The 24,762-nt window shown below is 57.7% G+C and overlaps 1 protein-coding gene across 1 annotated transcript in view; it reads right to left on the reverse strand.

Annotated features, from left to right (window-relative positions):
- LOC307098334 (putative V-set and immunoglobulin domain-containing-like protein IGHV4OR15-8) overlaps positions 1-24,762 on the reverse strand; it is a gene marked incomplete at its 5' end in the record, with an annotated part of 44,652 nt that overhangs the window by 17,779 nt on the left and 2,111 nt on the right. The window contains 2 exons of the mRNA XM_079769018.1: positions 13,374-13,603; positions 17,391-17,702. Of these exons, the coding sequence (XP_079625144.1) occupies positions 13,374-13,603; positions 17,391-17,702 (542 nt within the window). The remainder of the gene's footprint in view (positions 1-13,373; positions 13,604-17,390; positions 17,703-24,762) is intronic.

The raw sequence follows: 24,762 nt of genomic DNA on the forward strand, positions 1-24,762 counted from the left end.
CCTTAGCCCCATTCCTCATCCTTAGTCCCCATCCCTCATCCTTAGCCCCATCCCTCATCCTTAGCCCCCATCCCTCATCCTTAGCCCCATCCCTCATCCTTAGCCCCTATCACTCATCCTTAGCCTTGTCCCTCATCCTTAGTCCCATTCCTCATCCTTAGCCCCGTTCCTCATCCTTAGCCCCGTCCCTCATCCTTAGCCCCTATCCCTCATCCTTAGCCCACATCCTCATCTTTAGTCCCATTCCTCATCCGTAGCCCCGTTCCTCATCCTTAGCCCCGTCCCTCATCCTTAGCCCCCATCCCTCATCCTTAGCCCCATCCCTCATCCTTAGCCCCATCCCTCATCCTTAGCCCCTATCACTCATCCTTAGCCTTGTCCCTCATCCTTAGTCCCATTCCTCATCCTTAGCCCCGTTCCTCATCCTTAGCCCCGTCCCTCATCCTTAGCCCCTATCCCTCATCCTTAGCCCACATCCTCATCTTTAGTCCCATTCCTCATCCGTAGCCCCGTTCCTCATCCTTAGCCCCGTCCCTCATCCTTAGCCCCCATCCCTCATCCTTAGCCCCATCCCTCATCCTTAGCCCCATCCCTCATCCTTAGCCCCTATCCCTCATCCTTAGCCCACATCCTCATCTTTAGTCCCATCCCTCATCCTTAGCCCCCATCCCTCATCCTTAGCCCCCATTCCTCATCCTTAGCCCCTATCCCTCATCTTTAGCCCCATCCCTCATCCTTAGCCCCGTCCCTCATCCTTAGCCCCCATCCCTCATCCTTAGCCCCCATCCCTCATCCTTAGCCCCATCCCTCATCCTCAGCCCCATCCCTCATCCTTAGCCCCATCCCTCATCCTTAGCACACATCCCTCATCTTTAGCCTCCATCCCCACTTCTATATCCCAGCCCCCAGCCCCATTGGCTGCCAGCTCATGTCTGGAGGCACCTCACGTGCCCCACAGTGTGGGCTCCAAGTTTTACACTAAGTTTGCATCTTTTGTGTTGGAATCTTTCTTCCTTTTTAAAATATCCTTACCCGAGGATATTTTTCTATTGATTTTTATTTTATTTATTTATTTTTTAAAATATTTTGTTGATTTTTTTTAGAGAGGAAGGGAGAGGGATAGAGAGTTAGAAACATCAATGAGAGAGAAACATCGATCAGCTGCCTCCTGCACACCCCCAACTGGGGATGTGCCTGCAACCAAGGCACATGCCCTTGACTGGAATCGAATCCAGGACCCTTCAGTCCACAGGCTGATGCTCTATCCACTGAGCCAAACCAGTCAGGGCTCCAATGATTTTTAGAAAGATGGAAGTGGGAGGGAAAGACAGAGAAACATTGATGTGAGAGAAACACATCGATTGGTTGCCTCCTGCACATGCCCAGATCGGGGCCCGGCCAAGGAGGAGCCTGCAACCAAGTTTCGTGCCCTTGACCAGAATTGAACCCGGGACCCTTTGGTCCACAGGCCAACGCTCTATCCACTGAGTCACACCAGCCAGGGCTGTGTTGGAATCTTTCCATTTTTCTTGATTGGATAAAGTTTATCTTTATTCAAATAAATAATGTTTATTTCCAATAGTCCGTATTATACATATTGAATACTGAATCTTACCTAATATCAGACAAACATCTAAAGTGACCGTACCTCCGCTACACCCACAGCCAATCAGGAGTGAGTATGCAAATTAACCCAACAAAGATGGCGGGTTAATTTGCATATGCAGGCATGGAGCAGCCAGGCAGTGCGGGACGCATGCTATGAGGGGGAGCGGGGGCGGAGGGAGCTACAGAAGCAGTGCTCTGGCCAGGAGTGGGGACTTGCAGGCTCCCAGGCGGCCAGGAGCAAAGCCAGGGGAAGGAAGGCCTATTCTTGCACGAATCTTCATGCAACAGGCCTCTAGTATGTATATATATACACATGTACATGTATACACCCATGTTCAATATTCAATATGTTATATAGGCTATTAAAGGTAAACTTATATTATAATGAAACTAGAGGCCCAGTGCATGAAATTTGTGCACTGGTGGGGGGTGTCCCTCAGCCCAGCCTGCACCCTTTCCAATCTGGGCCATCCCTCTCACAATCCAGGACTGCTGGATCCCAACCACTCGCCTGCCTGACTCCCCTGCCAGCCTGATCGATGCATAATTGCTCCCAATCAGCCCGATCACCCTCAACTGCCCTCCCCTGCAGGCCTGGTCGCCCCTAACTTCCCTTCCCTGCAGGCCTGGTCGTCTCCAACTGCCCTCCCCTGCCAGCCATCTTGTGGTGGCCATCTTTGACCACATGGGGGCGGCCATCTTGTGCAAGGGTGTGAGGGTCAATTTGCATATTACCTCTTTATTATATAGGATATTAATGTATGTGAGTGTATATACAGTGGCTCCATAAGGAAGCACATGGCGCCAACCTCCGTGTTCACACGAGTGGTGTATTTGAATGCCACTATGCGGGCATGAAGTTCTTGGATCATGCTTTGTCTCTAGTCGTGTTTTATAGGCATTGGTAAAGGTTTTGTTTTTGTTTTTAGAAATCAGGCCAGATTCGTTCCTGTCTTATAAATGAGCTGGATTCCTTGCTTAAGTGTCCATCTGCTTGTTTCAAAGTCCAGTGACTTGAATAAAATATATTTGCTATTGACTGCTTGGGTCGTGTTTTTCTGGGAACTTAAAGAAATTTCTGGGATGCTGTTTTGAGCCAGGTCTGGGAACGTTGGCTCTGGGTCCCTGGCTGCCCCTCCCTGCAACTGGCCAGCAATGAGCAGTGAAGGCCCGTCTGTACGTGTGGTCTGCTGTCCTTCACAGGAGGGCACAGGATGGGCAGGCAGCAAACGGCAAGCCACACTCTGGATGCCCCACCTGCTGATCTACTCATATCTCACTGGGCAGACGTGGGTGCCAGGGGCACCCTTGGCTGTGTGTGAAGGGTGTGGGGACCATGGGTGCTGGGGCACTTGGATGGCCTGCCAGAGAGGGTTGGAGCAGGAGCTGTAACAGTGGCCTTGAGGGTTCACAGCCCACTTCAGCCTGTGGCCACCAATTCAAAATGGCAGGGAGAGAGGAGAGGGCCTGGGGGAGGGCTGGAGGAGGGCAGAGGTGCAGGTCGAGGTGCACAGGTGCTGCAGGGAATGAGCTGGGAGGAAGGGTGGGTGGGCAGATGCAGCAAACTGTGATTCTGGAGGCGAGTGGTGGGTGCTGAGGAGCCCAGACGTTGGCCTGGGAGAGGGGCTGGAGGGAGAGGAGGACGGGTCTTTGGAAGAGGCCCAAGGACCTGAGGGTGTCCGTCAGGTGACAGGGATGGGGGAGAGGGTGCACCTTCCACAGGCAGGGGCGGGACTTGGAGGAAGGCAGTGCTCGCTGTTTGGTGTGCGTGAGTGTGAGTGTGAGGAGTGTATGAGGAGTGTGAGTGTGGTGAGTGTGAGTGTGAGGAGTGTGAGTGTGAGGAGTGTGAGGAGTGTGGGTGTGAGGAGTTTGAGTGTGAGGAGTATGAGTGTGAGTGTGAGGAGTGTGAGCGTGAGGAGTGTGAAGAGTGTGAGTGTGAGGAGTGTGAGTGTGAGTGTGGTGTGAGGAGTGTGAGTGTGAGGAGTGTGAGTGTGGTGAGTGTGAGGAGTGTGAGTGTGGTGAGTGTGTGTGGTGAGTGTGAGGAGTGTGAGTTGAGTGTGGTGTGGTGAGTGTGAGTGTGAGTGTGAGTGTGGTGAGTGTGAGTGTGAGGAGTGTAAGTGTGAGGAGTGTGGTGAGTGTGAGGAGTGTGAGGAGTGTAAGTGTGAGGAGTGTGAGTGTGGTGAGTGTGAGGAGTGTGAGTGTGAGTGTGGTGAGTGTGAGTGTGAGTGTGAGGAGTGTGAGTGTGCCTGTGTCACTCTGAGGCCGAGGCTCTGAGGGCAGTTGGGAGGGAAGAGTGAACCACATCCAGCACGGTTAGGGGTGAACCTGAGGGGGTGGTGGTGAAGGGTTAAAGAAGACAGACAAGAGAATACAGCTGGGGCCAGGTGGGACACTGCTCTCAGATGGAGTGACAGTGCCACAGCCTGCAAGCCCAATCTTTACTTTATAGTCAGATCCCACGAGGCAAAGCAAGGGCGTGGTCAAGATGTTTACAATGTTCTCGTGGGTTTCGAATCTACTTACTTACCTGCACCTGAGAACTCGGTCAAGCTTTGTTTTGGCAGCACTTGCTGCACCTCCCACAGCCTATATCACTCAGCCACCTGGGACCACAGGTTCAGACCATAAGGTCAAGCTTACAACCACCACCTTTGGCTATAATTGTGCTGGGAGGGCTTTGCCGTCCAAGCCGAGATGTGCACGTGGCTTTGCCACGAGAGGACCGTGCCCTCTCATTAGTCCCAGGCTTGAACCTGTCCAAACGCTGTAGCCGCTCTCCACAGCAGAGGAAGCAAAAAGCCTGCCAAAGCCCTCGGGGTGGCTCTGGGGTCACCACAGGGACACGTGGGCAGATGGCGAGGTGGCCGGGCTGATGTGGGGGGTGGGTGCATGGGGAGTGGGGAATGGTGCCCGTGCAGCCTCCTCCCACCACGCTGCCCTGTCTGAGCGGAGTGTCCTGGCGGGGACGGCATCCTTGTCCAGGCCCAGCTGGGGCTCGGCTGGGCTGTGCGAGGGGTTCCCTGAGCCCCCCATCCCCATCCTGCCCTTCAGGACCAGTGGCAGCAGCATGGCCTGAGGCATCTGAGCTGGAGGAGATTCCCCGGTGACACGGGGCATTGAAAAGGGGGGCTTGTGTCTCACTGCCTTGCTGGCGTCGCAGCCCCTGCCACGCCCTTTGCCCCCTCCATCTGGGATTGTGGCATGGCTCCAGCTGGTTCCTGCGTGCCAGGGCAGGTCTCCGGGGACCTCGGACCTTCGGTTCTTCCAGCTGAGTCTCGGGTCCCCACATAGCCAGGGCATCACAAGCTCTGGAGGCTCCTTCGCTCCAACTGCAGCTAAAGTGACACCTCCTCCAGGAAGCCACCCTGACTGACCCAGACTGGATTGGACCAGGTGACCCACCCTCCGTGCCCGCCCCTTGGCTCCCTCGGGGCCTCACGTGGTCACACGCAGGGCCCGGCTCAGGCCCTCTGATGAAGGAGTGCGTGGGTGAACGAAGCTTTGCGGCATTGGGAGGGGGTGAAGAAACATATTGACCAGAAGATGCCAGCAAACTGCAGAGACATCCACCCAGAGCTTCGGCAGCTCCAGGCGAGAGGCGTGTGAAAACCTCCCGGGCTGAGTGTGGGGAGTGGTGGGGGCAGGAAGGGGCTCCCGGGTTAGTGGTTTGGAGACCGAGCTGGCCGGGAGCTTATCTGCTTCCTGCCTGGGGGCGGCCCCCCTCTCGGTGCCCGGGTCACGGCTGGGGAACAGCTGTCTGGGGCTGCCTGTGCTGCCCGCTGGGACCTGGGCACGAGGCGCCTGTGGCTGGGAAGGGAGCCGGTGAGAGCAGCCCTGAGCTCCTGCCTGGGGCCCCGACCCTCGGGGACAGGCTGCTCATAGGAGACTCACCTGTGGAGCGGTGGGCACAGGCTTCTGCGGCCCAGCTGTGGGCTGGGCACCTGCTGCCCGGTGTGGCCAAGCTCCCAGGGCCGGGACAGAGGCCCTGTGAGGACGCGGGAAGGGCTGTGTCCTGAGGGCTTCGTGGAGGACGCCCGCGAGGTGACCGTCCCCCATGAGGGAAGGGCGGTCGGCTCTGCTGACCGCTGACCGTCAGCTTCTGCGCTGGCCGCCTGGCCTGGCTTTCTGAAAGAGCGGAGACCGGTGAGCCTCCTGTGAGCTCCCGCCCAGCGGCCCCGGAGAAGTTCATAGCGGGGAGGTCTGTGGTCCCGGTGGGTGCGGGGCCAGCGGGCTCCGGGTCTCCTGGGCGTGGGTCCCGGGTCTGGGGTGTCTGTGCTCCTGCTCCTGGCTCTAGATGACACGGGTGGGGGTCATGCCTGCTGACCGTTGGCCCCGGGCACTGGTGGCAGGACCGGGATGCTCACCTCAAAGCTCAGCTCTGGCCAGGGTCCCCGGAGCGGCGTCCAGAGGGTGAGGAGAGGACCCTCCCTCGACTGACCGGCCCAGCCCCCCACGCTCACCATGGAGCGGGACACCGAGGGGCGCCCGGGCTGTGGGGCTGCCCATGGAGCCTGGATCTGCCTGACCTGGAGCCGGGCTCGCCCTCTGACCCGGGCTGGGTCCCCGAAGGCCATGGCAGTTTCAGCCATGGCATGTCTCACAGTGGTAGCCCCCGTATACCCACCGTGACTCAGGGCCGCTCAGAATCCCCCAGCCGGCCGGCCTGGCCTCTTCCCTGGGGGCGGGCTTCCGGGCGTGGCCTCCTGTGGGCAGGGCTGGGCCAGCCGAGGGGGGCTCTGGGTGGCCACGGGCAGGTTTTATGAGTGGCCTGTGGCACTGTGAGCACCGTAGTCATACCCACACTGCCTGAGGCCCGCACAAATTCTGTCAGGACCCAGGGCGGTGTAGGGGCCCCGCCTGGATGCAGTGGCCCACGTCCTGGCCCAGGAGCCCCTCAGGTTCCGGCCGTCCCCTGGGGAGGAGGGGGGAGCGCAAGGGCATCTCCAGGCCGGAAGGGCGGCGCTGCACCTCGGAGCCGGCGAGGGTTTCAGGCCGGGCGAGTGTCACTGTGGTACCAGCTGCTACCGTACCACGGTGACACAGGCCGGACCAGAAACCCCCTGGCCTGTGGGGGGCTCAGCACACCCCTGTGCTCCTCAGCCTGGAAGGGGGCGGGGTCCTTGCTCTCTGGATGCATCGCCGGAGCTCGGAGGCCCCGGGTCCCAGTGCGTGTGGCTTTGCAGGCGTTCCAGCCTGGCCGTGTGGGAAGGAGCCCATGGCCCGTGGGCTCTGTGCAGCGACGCCCTGGATCGATCGGAGGGGCAGCCTGAGCCCAGGTCTGGTGCGGGGCGTCACTGGGGCGCTGTGTGTGTGTGTGTGTGGGGGGGCGGGGGGGCGAGGAGCGGGCTCAAGGAGCTTTTAGGTCTGCCCTGAACCACTGTGGGGGTATTCGCACCGTGAGAGGGTCCCCTGCAGAATCCCCCTCGGGCCGGGCAGGGTGGGGCGGGGCGGGGCGGGGTATCGTCAGCTGAGCTCCCTCCCCCTGCAGCTGCCCGGCCCCTGCCCTGCACTCCAGCACCTTCCACACGGGGCTGCCCAGCTGCCGGGAGCTGCCCCGGAGCTGGGACTGGAGAGCCGGGACAGCACCCCGAGGTTGGAGGGAAAGTGGGTGGGGTCACGGCACTCTTGGGGGGACCAGCTCAGCTCCAGACCCTCGTCACCCCCTCTCCACCGAGGGGTCCTGGTACGTCCCGTGGAAAGAGGAGGGGTGGGCGGTGGGCGGAGGAGGCTGGCTCCCTGTCCGTGGGTCCAGGCCTGAGGCCAAGGGCCGGGAGGGCCTCCCGTGGGGCCGAGCTCCGTCCTGTGCCCGGGCCTCTGGGTGGGGCGTGGGCTTCGAGGGGGGCCTCCCGGGCAGGGCCTGGGCAGGAGGGGTGGACACGTGGAGGCCCGGTCAGCGCTGCCCAGGGCACCGGCTCTGGACACCAGGGAGGTGGCCTCTCTCCCTGCAGCTTCCTGCGTCTGCTCAGAGCCCCCTGTGAGGTCACCGCCTCGTGTGACAGGTGGGGGGCGGCAGGAGGGCGGCCCGGCCGGAGCAGGGCAGGGTGCCGGCGGGCGGGGCAGGTTCTGAGCACAGGCTGAGTCACTGTGGAGCTACTCCAGTACCCACAGTGACAGAGGCCGGGACAATATGGCCTGTCCCAGGGCCGGGCTGGAGGCACACAGCTCACAGCTGGTTCTGGCCGGGTCACGGCCCCTCCAGCCGTCCCCCAGGGACAAGCCAAGGTAGGCGTTGCCTCGGGAAGCTGAGCTGCAGACAGGGCTGGGGGGTGGGCTCCGTTGAGGGGCCTCTGGGTGCCCTGGGGCCCTGAGCTTCACCTGCAGACTCATCTTCAGGAGAGGGTCCCTGGGCCGGTGGGCAGGGTGCTGGGCAGGCAGAGGGTACCTGGGCTGGTGGGCAGGGTGCTGGGCAGGCAGAGGGTCCCTGGGGCAGATGTGGGCAGGGTGCTGGGCAGGCAGAGGGTCCCTGGGCTGGTGGGCAGGGTGAAGGGCAGGCAGAGGGTGCCTGGGCTGGTGGGCAGGGTGCAGGCCAGGCAGAGGGTCCCTGGGGCTCAGTGGGCAGGGTGCTGGGCAGGCAGAGGGTCCCTGGGCTGGTGGGCAGGGTGATGGGCAGGCAGAGGGTCCCTGGGCTGGTGGGCAGGGTGCTGGGCAGGCAGAGGGTCACTGGGGCTCAGTGGGCAGGGTGCTGGGCAGTCAGAGGGTCCCTGGGCCGGTGGGCAGGGCTGGGCCAGCCGAGGTGGGCTCTGTGTGGCCACGGGCAGGTTTTATGAGTGGCCTGTGGCACTGTGAGCATCGTAGTTATACCCACACTGCCTGAGGCCCGCACAAATTCTGTCAGGACCCAGGGCGGTGTAGGGGCCCCGCCTGGATGCAGTGGCCCACGTCCTGGCCCAGGAGCCCCTCAGGTTCCGGCCGTCCCCTGGGGAGGAGGGGGGAGCGCACGGCATTTCCTGGACAGAAGGGCGGCACTGCACCAGGGATCGTTCCGGTCAGGGTTTCAGGCCGGGCGAGTGTCACCGTGGTACCAGCCACTACCGTACCACGGTGACACAGGCCGGACCAGAAACCCCCTGGCCTGTGGGGGGCTCAGCACACCCCTGTGCTCCTCAGCCTGGAAGGGGGCGGGGTCCTTGCTCTCTGGATGGTCTCCCGAGCTCGGAGGCCCCGGGTCCCAGTGCGTGCGGCTTTGCAGGCGTTCCAGCCCGGCCGTGTGGGAAGGAGCCCATGGCCCGTGGGCTCTGTGCAGCGACGCCCTGGATCGATCGGAGGGGCAGCCTGAGCCCAGGTCTGGTGCGGGGCCTGGTGGGCAGGGTGCAGGGCAGGCAGAGGGTCCCTGGGGCCCGGTGGGCAGGGTGCTGGGCAGGCAGAGGGGCCCTGGGGCCCGGTGGGCAGGGTGCAGGGCAGGCAGAGGGTCCCTGGGGCCCGGTGGGCAGGGTGCTGGGCAGGCAGAGGGTCCCTGGGGCCTGGTGGGCAGGGTGCTGGGCGGGCAGAGGGTCCCTGGGGCCTGGTGGGCAGGGTGCTGGGCGGGCAGAGCGTCCCTGGCGCCCAGTGGGCAGGGTGCCCGCAGACCGAGGGTTCTGGGCTGCTGCCCGGGCTCCCAGCCTGGGCCATCGCGGGCTGGGTGGGCCTGCTCCACGCCTCCGTGTCTCCATGTGAGGAGGGGCTGCCGGGAGGACAGCGGTTAGCTTGCAGGAGGCCTGAGCCCAGCAGGTCCCTGGCTCCCCGGCCCCCGTGGTCAGGAGCGGGCCACACGCTGACCCTGAGCCCGGCCCCTCTCCTCTGGGACCCCGCAGGCCACGCCAGGAGCGGACGTGCCCCTCCCCCCCAGGACCTGAGGCTGGGGGGTGCTCCCACCCACAGCCCTGCCCTCGCGGCTCAGGGGTGCCCGGGGCTCTACCTGCTGGGAGCCTGAGCTTGGAAGGTCTGCCAGTGCGGCTCTGACCTCCCTCCTGGGGTTGAACTTGCCGGCACCTGCCTGTGGGGTCAGAGAGGTCACTCAGAGCCCCCTGAGGCCCCCGGCTGCAGGTGGGTGCCGGGCTCAGGGGCCGAGCGGCTGGAAGTGGCCCTGGGAGCGGCCCCTGGCGGCCGAGGGCCTGGCGCGTGGCTGGGTTTATGGCGGCAGGTCTGTCACTGTGGTAGCTATAGTATTCCCACGGTGGGAGGGGCCTTGGCAAAAAGCTCCTGTGTGGCCGGAGGCCCCGGCCCGGGTGCCTGGTGGGCCCGTCCGCACGGACACATGGGCTTCACGGTCTCTGAGCTGCGGGACGGGCCCCGTGGGGGAGCCGAGGGGCGCTCACTGTGTCCGCCGCCCAGAGGGTTTGTGCGTGGGCTGCACCGCGGCGGCACCGCCATACCCATGCGATGGGGCCCCGTCCAAACTCCAGGGGCGGTGTCACTGCGGGCAGAGGGCAGGCCCGCTCGGCTGCAGCGGGTTTTTGATGGGCACTGTGCCACTGTGGCCGTAGCAAATACCCGCTAAGCAGTACGTAGCACAGTGACACAGACCCGCCCCTAAACCTCTCCCCGGCCCCGGGGGGTCCTGGGCCTGAGGGGGCTGTGGTGGGTGCAGGGCTGGGCGCCTGGGAGGCCTTGCCTGGCTGGTGGACGGGACCCTGCCCGGCTCTGTCTTGAGGCTCCCTGGCAGGGCTCGGCCACCTCAGCCTGCTGTCTGGCCCATTTCGGAACCCAACCCCATTGTGATGGCCTTCTGGGCTGATCAATGGCCCCCAATCTCTGTCGGGGTCACTGTGGGGCCTTTGGTCCTCCTGGGGGTGGCGGGTGACCCCCACTTGGGAATTGGCTCCCGCTGCTGCCGACCCTGGGCCTCCGGGTTCGAGCTGTGCTCGCTGCCCCTCGGCTTCACCTGGACCCTGCTTCCGGCCTCTCCCTGGACAAATCCCTCCCCTCCGCCTGGGCAGGCACTGTCCCCGCTAATCCTGCCTGGAGTCCCACATCCTGGTGATGGAGACCTGGGTGATCCCCCTTCCGGGGCCGGCCCATCCCAGGTGCAGGGAGGCCCAGGTGAGGCCCAGGTGCAGGGAGGCCTGTGTGCCTCCCCTAGGGCCCCCTCCCTCCTGCTTCACCACCGGGTGCTGCTGGCTGTGGAGGCACAGGCCTCCTTCCTGGGACGTGTGCCCTCCCGAGGCCCCCGGCCCCAGGCCTGAAGCGCGGCCTGATCCTCCAGGCCCGCCGTGGCCTCTGCAGAAAGGACACCACCTGGGCTCCTCAGCAGCACCCGCCTGTCTAGGGGCACCCTGGGCCGGCGTTGGTGTTCGTTGCCCTCAAGTCCCCCGTGGGCTTCTGGAGCCGAGGGCCAGCCCTTTGCGGGGCCTGCCCCATGAACCCTCTTCCCGCGGGTCTCCCGTCCTCTGAACCCCTCCCTCCTCTGAACCCCGGTGGCGCCATCCCAGGTCCCAGATCGCCCACGTGGCGCCTTGGCCCTTTAGTCTCAGGGGTGGGGCCTGCCCTGGGACCCTGCCCAGGTCCCTGAGGTGGCGGGCGTGGGGGCAGGGGGGTGGGGGTGGGGGCAGGGGGGTGGCGCAGGAAAGGAACCGCAGGCCCCCAGCACCGCCTGCTGGTCAGCTGTAAAAGTACACGTACACGAGTTTCAGAACCTCTCCTTACAGACGCAGCGTCTGCGGGGGTGGAGGTTTGACGTCAGCGGCAGGCGGGGTGTCTCCTGCCGGGTCCCCCCCCCCCCCCCGCCTCCCGGGCCCGCGGGGATGGCAGTGCCGACGGGTCCGCCCAGCCTGCGGGGGAGGGGGCTGAGGGGCGCCCTGCTCCGTCCTCTCCTGTCACAATCGGGGCCGAGGCAGCACCCCCCCGCCCCCCCCCCCCAGCGCTGGGTGTCACTCCTGCAGGCGTCAGGGTCATGTGACGGGTCCGACAGAACCCCCGCCCCTGGGTCGGCCTGTCCTCCGCGGACAGATCCTGTTTCCAGGGCGGTGAGTGGGGCTGGTCTGACCCAAACCTCCCGGTCAGGAGGCGGCTCTGCACAGGCCGGCGGCGTCCTGGGCGCTGAGCCCGGCTCTGCTCCGGCGGAGGGGCTTGCGAGGACCCAGAGCAGGAGCATGGTCCTCCGGGCAGGCCGCCCTGGTGTCTGCGACCCCGCCCACCCGGCGTCTGCGACCCCGCCCACCCTGTGCCTGTGACCCCGCCCACCCGGCTTCTGTGACCCCGCCCTGGTGTCTGCGACCCCGCCCACCCGGCGTCTGTGACCCCGCCCACCCTGTGCCTGTGACCCCGCCCACCCGGTGTCTGTGACTCCGCCCACCCGGCATCTGTGACTCCGCCCACCCGACGTCTGTGACCCCGCCCACCCGGCATCTGCAACCCCGCCCACCCTGTGCCTGTGACCCCGCCCACCCGGCGTCTGTGACCCCGCCCTGGTGTCTGCGACCCCGCCCACCCGGCGTCTGCGACCCCGCCCACCCGGCGTCTGTGACCCCGCCCACCCGGCGTCTGTGACCCCGCCCACCTAGTGTCTGTGACCCCGCCCACCCGGCATCTGTGACCCCCACCCACCTGATGCCTGTGACCCCACCCACCCGGCATCTGTGACCCCCACCCACCCTGGTGCCTGTGACCCCACCCTGGTGCCTGTGACCCCACCCTGGTGTCTGTGACCCCGCCCACCTGGTGTCTGTGACCCCGCCCACCCGGTGTCTGTGACCCCGCCCACCCAGTGTCTGTGACCCCGCCCACCCAGTGTCTGTGACCTCGCCGATGCCCCCCGAAGTTTCCAGTTTGCTCTCTGGGCCCCTGTTGGAGCCTCCCTGTCCCCAGCGCGGCCAGCGAGGGCCCGGCATCCGTCCCCACTCCCGGTCCCCTCCCTGCTGAGGCTGGGAGGGTGGCTTGTATTCCCAGTCATCTCGGACCCGGGGACGGTGACTAACCCCCAGGTCTCCCATCCGGGGGCACCTGGCAGGCTCCCCACCTCGCCTCCCTGCCTCTCAGCTGGCACGGGCACCACTGGGTGGTCAGGGTGTCTCCGGAGATCAGCCTTCCTGGATCCCTTCACTCCCGGCTTGGGGGAGGGGTGCCTTCCTCCCCAGCGCGGGCACCTGGTGGGCGCAGGCAGCCTTCACCCTGGAGCTGGTGCGCACGATTCCAGAGCCCAGACCTGCCCCAGCCTTCAGGGTGGGTGCACCCTGCAGGCTAGGGGCGTGGCCTGAGGGAGGGTGGCCTGCGGAGGCCCCGCCCACCTGTGGTATAGGCGGGGTGGGGGTGGGGGGTGTTCCGCATTCGCTGTGCTGTGGGGTCCAGGTCAGGCTTCCGCGCAGTGACTGTCCAGAGCGTTTAACGGGCATGATCATTCCAGACTTTTTTTTAAAAAAAAATCCTTACCCAAGGGCATTTCTTCCATCCATTCTTTGGGCACAAGCCACGCTTTCCTGCGGGTGCACAGTGGGTCTGCTGGTTCTGTGAGCAGCCGCCTCCTGGCCAGGCTCCTGACTGCACCGTTGAAACACCTGCTCTTTCAGGCCTGGATCCAAGGAACAGCGAGTCAGTGGCAACAGGTGGAACAGCGCCTAGAGATCCGCTATTTCATTTTCTAGTGTGAAGAGGAAACAAAGGTGAAGGAAACCCCTCTTTGCCGGACCCCTGCACCTGCCTCAGGGCTGGTTTCCTGAGTTTAATGGGTTCTGAGCGCCCCCTCCTGGCCCTGAGCTCCGACTGAGGGTCCTGCGCGCCCCCTGGTGTCCTGGTCGCGCCCTGCTGCCTCCTCAGGGAGGTTAGTGTCTGGGCTCACACTGACTTCCCCTCACTGTGTCTGCTGCACAGTAATACACGGCCGTGTCCTCGGCTCTCAGGCTGCTCATTTGCAGGTACACCGAGTTCCTGGTGTTGGATCGGGAGTTGCTGAAGCGGCCCTTCACAGAGTCGGCGTAGTTTGTGTAACTACCATCCCTACTAATGTATGCGACCCACTCAGGCCCCTTCCCTGGAGCCTGGCGGAACCAGTGAATAGCATAGTCATCGAAGGTGAATCCAGAGCCTGCACAAGAGAGTCTCAGGGACCCCCCAGGCTGCACCGCGCCTCCCCCAGACTCCACCAGCTGCACCTCACACTGGACACCTGCAAACACAGAGACACAGGGGGACTTAGAATCACATGGAAGCACAAACAGGCACAGGCACAGGGCTCAGCGCTCCCCACTCCTGACAATGACCTTGAGAAATGATCAGGAGGAAAACGCAGCTTGGCACCAAGTCCATGGTGGAGCCGCTGGGGTCCTGTCTCAGGTGCTGGGTTCTGGGTGTCTCCCCAACATGCCGGGCAAGGGCCCCCTTTTATGAGCAGGAGGAGAGCTCCATTTGCATGGAGTCTGCATATAAGGTGCAGCTGTGACCTGGGCTGCATGCCTGACCTTGTCATCCTAGGGGTGACCCCAGATGGGAAAGGACTCAAGGATGCTGGCCACAGGGGGTCCTGTCCTGACCCGCCTCCCTCCCTCCTTTCCTGAGACCCGTCACCCTGACCCCATTCCTTTGGGGGCAGCTTCGAGGATTGAAAGTCCTCCTTCCTCTGGGGTTTGATGAGGACCCAGGGGTGCTCCCCCAGAGGCACGTGGATGGGGCTTCCTCTCGCTCTCCTTCACCCGCCGTGGGCCATGTTGCTTTCTGGGGTTTGGGAATAAGAATTTGCATTGAATGATGCTTTTATTTTGAGACTGAAAGATTGTCCTTGTGATTTTCCACAATCAGATCGTCCACAAAACTCTAACATATGCGTTTGAGGAGGCAGGAGAGGCTGGGCTGGACGCTGTGGCCGCAGCCTCTGTCTCTAACCTGCTGTCACTCTCACAAGCACACAGCTGCCTCCCAAAAGCACACATTTCCCTCAACTTCCCTGTTGTTCGTGTGCAAAAGCCTGTTTCCCAGCCTCTCACAGTGGGAGCGTTTCCATCATTTACACATGGAGGCTGGCTGGTGGGCTCAGTGGTTGGAGCGTCATCCCCACACCAAAGGGTGCAAACTCTTTAGAGTCACCACCACCATCATGTGGAGGCAGCAGGTGTTTATAATTGTGTGCACCTCCCTCTCCACACGGGAAGAAACGTGTATGAATATACACTGAGTGTACATTATGATCTCTGAAAGCATAATAATCTGGCCACTCATTGTATCTCTTACCTAATAATAGACAAACATGTAAATTGACTGTACCTCCGCTACACCCACAGCCAATCAGGAGTGAGTATGCAAATTAACCCAACAAAGATGGCAGGATAATTAGCATATGCAGGGGCTGAGGGTCCTCAGGGAGTGATGCCTGCTATGAGGGGTGGAATGGGGGTGTAGGGAGCTACAGAAGTGGTGCTCCGGTGGGGAGTGAGGACTTGGTGGCTCCCAGGGAGCCCGAGAGTGGGGATTGCTGGCTCCCAGGCAGCCGGAAGCAAAGCCAGAAGAAGGAAGGCCTATTTTTGCACGAATATCATGCAACAGGCCTCTAGTATATATATATATGAGGCCCGGTGCATGAATTCGTGCATGGGTGGGGTCCAGCTAGCTTGGCCAGAGGGAGGGGACATAGGTGGTTGGCCGGCCTGTCTGCTGGTCGAACTCCTGGTCAAGGGGACAATTTGTATATTAGCCTTTTATTATATAGGATACACACTGAGTGGCCAGATTATTATGTGTTCAGAGATCATCATAATCTGGCCACTCAGTGTAGGTTGTAAATGAAGAAAAGACAACACGTTGATGTAAGAAATGTCCAAACATGTAGAGCATGTTTATAGGATTTTATTCCAGCCAAACTGTCAACAACTGTGGGGGAGCAAGACCTCCAATGCTCTGTTTGCAGCTGCGTTTGTGCATTTGAAGTTAAGGACGGAAGGTGAGGAGTGACATGGAGGTGGGAGAGAGCGAGGCAGGGACTGGGTGACAGGATAGTGAACAGGAGGTTCTCTCTCTCTCTCTCTCTCTCTCTCTCTCTCTCTCTCTCTCCCAATCTTTATTGTTGCAGTATTACATAGGTCCCCCTTTTCTCCCCATTATCCTCTTCCCTCTTGTTCCCATTCCCTCCCAGGCCCTCACCACCCCATTGTCTGTGTCCCCGGGTGAGGCATATACGAAGACAAGTCCATGGGCTGATCTCTTCCCACCCACCCTCCCTGCCTTCCCTCTGAGGTTCCATGGTCTGTTCATGCTTCTCTGTCTCTGGGTCTACTTTTGTTCATCAGTTTAGTTGGTCCGTTAGCAATGCAGACTAGGGCAGCCATTATGGTAAAAATAAGGAGTTCCATATAAACATTAAAAATGGAACTCAAATTTCACCCAGTGATCCCACTTCTAGGAATACATCCTAAGAAACTCAGAACACTCATCAGAAAGAATGCATGCACCCCTATGCTCATAGCAATGCAATTTATAATAACTAAGATTTGGAAACAGCCTAAGTGCCCATTAGCAGATGATTGGATAACCGTGGTACAGCTACACCATGGAACACTATGCAGCCTTGAAAAAGAAAGAACTGTTAATGTAAAATACATTTAGACCTGTAGAGAATTTTGTGAGTTTATTTGAGTCAAACTGTGGACATATGCCAGGAAGCAGAACCTCAATGAATTGTGATAATGCTCTGGAGAATGGCAGGTTACATCTCTATTTAAACATTGCAATCAAAGGAAGGGATGTAGATGGGTTACATGAAATTCACTGGTGATAGATTAAGGAGGTGGGAGAAAGCAAAGCAGGGAGACCTCTGGGATAGGGTGAAAAGTGAAATGATGGACAGGTGAATCTTTTACAGAGATGGATACAGGACAGTTTAAGATAATTAGCAGTTGATGATTAACTTGATAACAATAACAACGAGGGAACATCCTGGTGCCATTTGTTGTGCCCTGAGGGGTCCTGCCGGAAACCAAACATTGTCACTAGTAGTTAAATGCCAAAAGGGAATCGGAAGGCTGGTCAACCTTAACCGCTCTGAATGGTCGGAGCCATTCACTCATTATTTAGTTGAGACATTGGCAGGTAAAGCAACATTCACCTGTTAGTCATGTGTAAATTCATGCTGATTGTCTATTATTGGAATTTCCTGCCAACAGGATATGGGTGTTTCCATAAAAGGGATAGCAAGGCCAGAGCAGTGGGAGTCCTCCCCCTAGAGGTGGACTCCCGCCTGGCCCCCCATTTTCCCAAATTAACTCTTCTCTAGTCTCTTTTCATTTTGTTTGCGGCCTTCTCCAGAACCCGGACCCTGAACGGGAACCCTGAACCACGCGGGACGTGAAAGGGGCTCCCCCAGGGTCCGGGGAAGAAAGGAAGGTACAAGGTACCCAGACATCTCACAGGAATGTTACCTTAGAGGCAAAAAGGCAAATGGGCTCAGGAAAGATCTACGTTGATCTTTGTAGGGAAAACACTGGCCTAGGACATGACTACCTACCATAACCTGTTTGTAGTTAAATATTTAATTTTCAAACCATCTTTTGTGGTTATGTCAGGTCTCTGAGTTTGTACAACCGTCATTCAGGCCTCCCCTGAGCTTGTCAGGTTAGCATATGGTCCCTTTTTTCCATAGAACAAAGGCCCCTTTTTGTTCACAAATACAATCCCTAAAACTAGACATAGGGAAGGGCTTTCTGTGAGTAAAGACTAATTTAAGACGGAGCAGGAAATGGTATCTTTGCTCAACTCTCCACCTGCTCCTGGTCAGGACCCTGTGCTGGTCCTGAGCGCTGCCTGCTGGTCATGGACGCTCTCTGCAGCCCAGCCCTGCTGTCTCCTCAGGGCGGTTAGTGTCTGGGCTCACACTGACTTCCCCTCACTGTGTCTGGCACAGTAACACACGGCCGTGTCCTCAGTGGTCACAGAGCTCAGCTTTAGGGAGAACTGGTTCCTGGACGTGTCTCTGGAGATGGAGGTTCGGCTCTTGAGGGAGGGGCTGTAGTAAGTGCTCCCCTCATAACATATGTACCCCATCCACTCCAGCCCCTTCCCCGGGGACTGGCGGATCCAGTTCCAGCCGTAACCACTGGTTGTGATGGAGAATCCAGAGACAGTGCAGGTGAGGGAGCGGGTCTGCGAGGGCTTCACCAGTCCTGGGCCCGACTCCTGCAGCTGCACCTGGGACAGGACACCTGGGACAGAGAGAACATAGTGAGTCCTGGGCTCAGATGCAGGGTCCCCATCTCCTCACGTCTAAGCCCCGAGTCACTCACATGTGGGAGCTGACAGAAGGAAGAGGAAGAGCCACATGGGAGTCATGTCTTGCAGGTGAGGATGTCCTTGTCCCCCAGAAAGTATTCTCCAGGGTGAGGAGGCCCTACATTTAAGTGGACGCCAACTGTGTGTGTGTCTGGTGGCCGTGTGGGCATTTGCATATGGGAGGTGTCTGCACATACAAAGGACAAGAGGTGAGGGAGGTCCCGGTCTCTGGGGCTTCTCCTGGAAGGAGGTGCTGACTGTGCCCTCAGAGAACCAGGCCCTGCTTGGGGTCCTGGTCACCGTGCCCAGGGGCCTCTCCTTCCACACCAGGGGCTGTGCTGCTTGAGGTGGTCAGGAAGTGGGATGTGGGCACAATCAGAGACTCCTTTGGGCATAAATTCAATGATAATCTGTTTCCATGAATTTTGATAGATACAGATATAGATATAGATACAGATACAGATATAGATACAGATATAGATATAGATACAGATACAGATATAGATACAGATATAGATATAGATACAGATACAGATATAGATACAGATACAGATACAGATATAGATACAGATATAGATATACTAGAGGCACGATGCACGAAAATCGTGCAAGGGGCTCGGCCCCCACTGCTCAGCGGTTTCTTGCGGAAGGACATCTGGTCTAATTAGCATATTATGCTTTTATTATTATAGGTGGTTTAGATATAGATATAGAATAGATATGGAGATAGACATAGATAGATCTTTTCTTTATCCTCACCTATGAATATGTTCATTGATTTATAGATATAGATGTAGATGTAGAGATAGATATAGAGATAAAGATGCAGATGAAGATGTATTTGCAGATGTACATAAAGGTATAGATATAGATATTGTTTTCTTTATCCTCACCCGGGGATATATTCATTCATTTTAAGAGGGAAAGTAAAGGAGAGAGAAGGAAAGAGAGAAACATTGATGTGAGAGAGAAATACTGATCAGTTGCCTCCCATATATGACTCTACTGCGAATCAAATCTGCAACACTTTTATGTATGTACTAGCTGTACCGGCCACGCGTTGCTGTGGCTCAGTCTGGTTAAATGGAGAAGAAAGAAAAGAGAAAGCGCATGTTTCTAATATGTTTAATTTCACAATGCTTGTGGATATACAATATTTTTTGTTGTTCCATTGTCTGTGCAGATATAGAGATTGTCTGGTTTGCCGACTCTAGAACACGCAACATATAATTGTCCATGTGAGAAGCAATCCATGTCTAGATCTAAACCGCACAATTCTAAAGATTGGCCCTGAGCTTTGTTGATGGTGATTGCAAACGCCAATCGAATTGGGAATTGCAATCTCTTAAATTGAAATGGCATATCCGTTGGAATCATAGGAATGCGAGGAATGAGGACATCTTCACCTTTGAAAGGTCCTGTCAAGATTGTTGCTTCTATGATGTTGCTCATTAATATTTTTACTGCAAGCCGCATGCCAATGCAAAGCTTTGGCTGGTTGATATTTCGCAACATGATAATTGGCATGCCAATTTTCAATTGCAGTACGTGCGGTGGCATCCCTGGCAGATCGAGTGAATTCAAAAATTCTGTTGGATAATTAACCGCTTCATCTGCTTCCACAACAGTGTCGACGGACTTGTATGTGACTGCCTCGCTTTGAATGTTAGACTGAATAATGTTAAGTTCGTAGACATCTTTGTTCTTGGCCGCAAGAATAGCTCATTCACTCAGCCAATCGTGATTCTTATAATTGGTTTGAATATTGGGAAATACTTTTTCAACCAATTCTTCTTTTGACGTCACTAAATTGCAGAAGTTATGAGGCAATGAAATTCGTCCTGAGGTCAGATCAACCAGCACCTTTTCGTTCCCAATTTCCAGCAATTGATGTGAGAATATCTCAGCTGATCGATCGTTTTGCAGCTGGACACGCATATTTGTAGTTAATTTTAACGTCTTTACGTGTTGCCACAAAGTAGAGTATTTCAGGCAAGCATTTATTTCGTCTGCTGGTGTCGATCGAGGAATTAGAGGTAATGTTTGCCTGAAATCTCCTGCAAGCAATATTAATGTGTTCCCAAATGGTCTGATGTTTCCACGCAAATCTTGCAATGATCGATCAAGAGCCTTGAGCAATTTTTGTGCGCCATTGTGCATTCATCCCAAACAATAAGTTTGCATTTCTGCAATATTTTTGCCATGCCGGATGCTTTGGAAATGTTATTTGCATGTGGGAGTTTCAATGAATTGCATGTTCAATGGCAATTTCAAAGCGGAATGAGCAGTTCTTCCACCTGGTAGCAATGTCGCAGCTATTCCGGACGATGCAAGAGCTGAGGCTATGTCATTTTGGGATCGAATTGCTGCCAGAATCAATCTAATTAGGAACGTTTTACCAGTTCCTCTTGGCGCATCTAAGAAGAAGATTTCTCCAACCCCATTATTGACAGCTTGCATTATTTGATCGTAAATGCCTTTTTGCTCAAGCGTTAGCTTAGGAATATTTGATTGCACATACGACAAAAGATCACACATGTTGTAATTTTGTTCACTACGCAATTCTACATTGAACGAAGCAGCAGCAGATCGATTCGGTGATGGCATTTCCAATTGATTGAGAACTTTGTTCACGATTTCTAAGCACAGATCTTCAATCATTATCAACATTGAAATGGAATCGTAAAATTGGAAATTTGGAAATCGTAAATGGATCGTAAATTGGAAACATTGAAATGGAATCATAAAATATTTAGTATAGCGTGTGTTGCTTTTACGTCCAACAGATGGCGCTGTTTTTCAAAAAAGCATGTTTTAACCTGTCACAGGTGTGACATCTATATGATAGTAGGTATAAGGTATATAAAAACATGCGCGTATTCGAATGCAACGTTGTGTCAAAATTTCAAAGCAATCGGTGAAGAACTTTCAGAAATTTAAGATTTTGAACTAACAAACATTTACATTTTTATTTATATAGATTGATTTTTTTATTTATTAGAATATTTTTATCGATTTCAGAGAGGAAGGGAGAGGAAGAGAGAGATAGAAACATCAATGATGAGAAAGAATTTTTGATTGGCTTCCTCCTGCATGGCCCACATTGGGGATGTTTCCTGGACATGTGCCCTGACTGGGAATCGAATAGTGACCTCCTGGGTCATAGGTCGATGCTCAACCCATGAGCCATGCTGCCTGGGCTGTCCCTGCACTTTTAGGATTCACAGAGCTCCATGTGAACCTGGGCTCTGGTCAGCAGGTCGTTGGCAACATCATAGGTGACCAGGTCCTGCCCTTCCCTGACTGCCCTCTGACCCCAGTGGCCACGGGCTTGTCCACCACGATGCTCTGCAGCTCACGGGCCCCTGGAGGATCCCTCAGCACAGGAGTGAGCTGTTGGAGGTGCTCTGAGCTCAGTGCTCAGCTGTGTCTCCACCTGACACCGGAGGGATCCCGATGACCAGACATCACACGTGGGCACTAATTGTGGGCTCAGCAGGGCGGCGGAGTGGTCCTGGCCCTGGCGTCTCAGGGAGGGCCTGGCACAGGAGATGGGCATGAGGGGGGACCTGGGGGTGCATTTAAGGCAAAACAACCAGGGCGGGAAGGAGAGGGCAGACGCATCCCCACGGGACGTCCTGTGCAGGCCCCGTGGGGTGAGAGTGTGGGCGGCAGAGGACAGAGGGTGAGGATGGGGTGGGGTCTGCGGAGCTGGAGGCACAGCAGAGGTGGGTGGGACCAGGTCTCCCTTCAGCAGGTTCTCAGGATGCAGGTGGTTCTCCAGGGGAAGCGGGACAGGTGTTGGGACACGTCCCCTGGGACCAGGTTCTGAGACCCACGGGGAACAGAGCCCAGCAGGGCTTCCTGCCTCCATCTGGGGCACACGGAGAGGTGGGCGCTGCCAGGCTCACAGAGAGGCAGCACCTGCAGGGTCCAACCTACACCTCCATGTGCAGCCATGTCAGTGAGAGGCAAGCGCTAACTGCCCCCAAAGGGCTCCTCCTGGAGCAGAGCGAGGGGCTGACACCCTCAGGTGAGGTTTGGGGCCTGGACTCTGTGTTCCCCGCTCAGCACTGCGTGGAGGGTGGGGGACGTCACTCTCAGTGAGGGGACAGGAACCCCAACAATGTTTTCCTTGTCAACCCAGAGAGAGACCATCAGGGACCTGGTGACAGGAAGGACACAGAGGCGAAGTCAACCAGATCAGAAACACAGCCACTTCCTGCTTTTGTCCTGCAGAGAATCTAATTAGAGACACAGAGAAGGAAGCAGGACCTGCCCCAGGGACACTAGGAAGGAAGGAAGCATTGACCCCAATAGGAAGCCCTCACAACCCCTCCAGGGACAGCCTCTGAGCTGGGACTGTGGGTTTGCTGGTCCTGATCGCCCCCTGGTGTCCTGAGCGCCACCTGCAGCCCAGCCCTGCTGCCTCCTCAGGGAGGTTACTGTCTGGGCTCACACTGACTTCCCCTCAAGGTGTCTCTTGCACAGTAATACACGGCCGTGTCCTCAGTTCTCAGGCTGCTCATTTGCAGGTACAGCGTGTTCTTGGCGTTGTCTCTGGAGATGGTGAAGCGGCCCTTCACAGAGGCGGCGTAGTATGTGCTACCAACATTCCAACTAATGTATGCGACCCATTCCAGCCCCTTCCCTGGAGCCTGGCGGACCCAGTTCATGAATCCAGAGGGTACACAGGAGAGTCTCAGAGACCCCCCAGGCTGCACCACGCCTCCCCCAGACTCCACCAGCTGTACCTCACACTGGACACCTGCAAACACAGAGACACAGGGGGACTTAGAATCACATGGAAGCACAAACAGGCACAGGCACAGGGCTCAGCGCTCCCCACTCCTGACAATGACCTTGAGAAATGATCAGGAGGAAAAAGCAGCTTGGCACCAAGTCCATGGTGGAGCCGCTGGGGTCCTGTCTCAGGAGCTTGGGTTCTGGGTGTCTCCCCAACATGCCGGGCAAGGGCCCCCTTTTATGAGCAGAAGGAGAGCCCCATTTGCATGGAGGCTGCATCTAAGGTGCAGCTATGACCCTGGGCTGCATGCCTAACCTTGTCATCCTAGGGGTGACCCCAGATGGGAAAGGACTCAAGGATGCTGGCCACAGGGGGTCCCGGCCTGACCCACCCCCTCTCCCTCCTTTCCTGAGGCCCGTCACCCTGACCCCATTCCTTTGGGGGCAGCTTCCAGGACTGAGAGTCCTCCTTCCTCGGGGTTTTGATGAGGACCCAGGGTGCTGCCCCAGAGGCGCGTGGATGGGGCTTCCTCTCGCTCTCCTTCACCCGCTGTGGGCCGTGTTGCCTTTCTGGGGTTTGGGAATAAGAATTTGCATTGAATGATGCTTTTATTTTGAGACTGAAAGATTCTCCTTGTTATTTTCCACAATCAGATCGTCCACAAAACTCTAACATATGCATGTGAGGAGGCAGGAGAGGCTGGGCTGGACACTGTGGCCGCAGCCTCCGTCTCTAACCTGCTGTCACTCTCACAAGCACACAGCTGCCTCCCGAAAGCACACAATTCCCTGGACTTCCCTGCTGTTCGTGTACAAAAGCCCTGTTTCCAGCCTCTCACAGTGGGAGAGTTTCCATCATTTACACATGGAGCCTGGCTGGTGGGCTCAGTGGTTGGAGCATCATCCCCACACCAAAGGGTGCAAACTCTTTTGAGTCACCACCACCATCATGTGGAGGCAGCAGGTTTTTATAATTGTTTGCACCTCCCTCTCCACACGGAAAGGAACGTGTGTGAACGTATGTGGTAAATGAAGAAAAGACAACATGTTGATGTAAGAAATGTCCAAACACGAAGAGAATCCTAACTAATAAAAGAGTAATATGCAAATTGACCATCACTCCAACACACAAGATGGCTGCCCTCATGTGGTCAAAGATGGCCGCCCCATGTGGTCAAAGATGGCCACCACAAGATGGCCAGCAAGAGAGGGCAGTTGTGGGAAATCAGGCCAGCAGGGGAGGGCAGTTGGTGGTGACCAGGCCTGCAGGGGAGGGCAGTTGAGGGTGACCAGGCCTGTAGGGGAGGGCAGTTGGGGGTGACCAGACCTGCAGGGGAGGGCAGTTGGGGGTGACCAGACCTGCAGGGGAGGGCAGTTGGGGGTGACCAGGCCTGTAGGGGAGGGCAGTTGGGGGTGACCAGACCTGCAGGGGAGGGCAGTTGGGGGCCACCAGGCCAGAAGGAGAGGGCAGTAAGGGTGACCGTGCCAGCAGAGGAGGGCTGTTGGGGGTGACCAGGCCTGCAGGGCATAACAGTTAGGGGAAACCAGGCCTGCAGAAGAGGACAGTTGGGGGCTACCAGGCTGGCAGGGGAGGGCAGTTAGGGGCAACCAGGCTGGCAAGGGAGGGCAGTTAGGGGTGACTGGGCCAGCAGGGGAGGGTAGTTGGGGCCGACCAGGCCTGCAAGGGAGGATAGTTAGGGGCAACCAGGCCAGCAGGGGAGGGAAGTTAGGGGTTTCCAGCCTGGCAGGGGAGGGCAGTTAGGAGTAATTGGGCAGGCAGGGGAGCAGTTAGGTGTTGATCAGGCTGGCAGGGGAGTGGTTAGGGAGTGATCAGGCTGGCAGGCAGAAGCAGTTAGGAGGAATCAGGCAGGCAGGCCGGTAAGTGATTGGGAGCCAGCAATCCTGGATTGTGAGAGGGATGTTCGACTGCCCGTTTAGGCCCAATCCCACCAGGATCGGGTCTAACTGGGCAGTCGGACATCCCTCAAGGGGTACCAGATTGGAGAGGGTGCAGGCTGGGCTGAGGGACACCTCCCCTCCCCCCATGCATGAATTTCATGCACTGGGCCTCTAGTGTTTTATAAGATTTTATTGGAGCCAAACTGTCGACAACGGTTGGGGAGCAAGACCTCCAATGCTCCAGAGAATAACCGTTTGCAGCTGCGTTTGTGCATTTGAAGTTAAGGAGGGAAGGTGAGGAGTGACATGGAGGTGGGAGAGAGCAAGGCGGGGACTGGGTGCCAGGAC

This window comes from Cnephaeus nilssonii, assembly GCF_951640355.1.
Source record: "Cnephaeus nilssonii genome assembly, chromosome: 4".
NCBI classification, from domain to species: Eukaryota; Metazoa; Chordata; class Mammalia; order Chiroptera; family Vespertilionidae; genus Cnephaeus; species Cnephaeus nilssonii.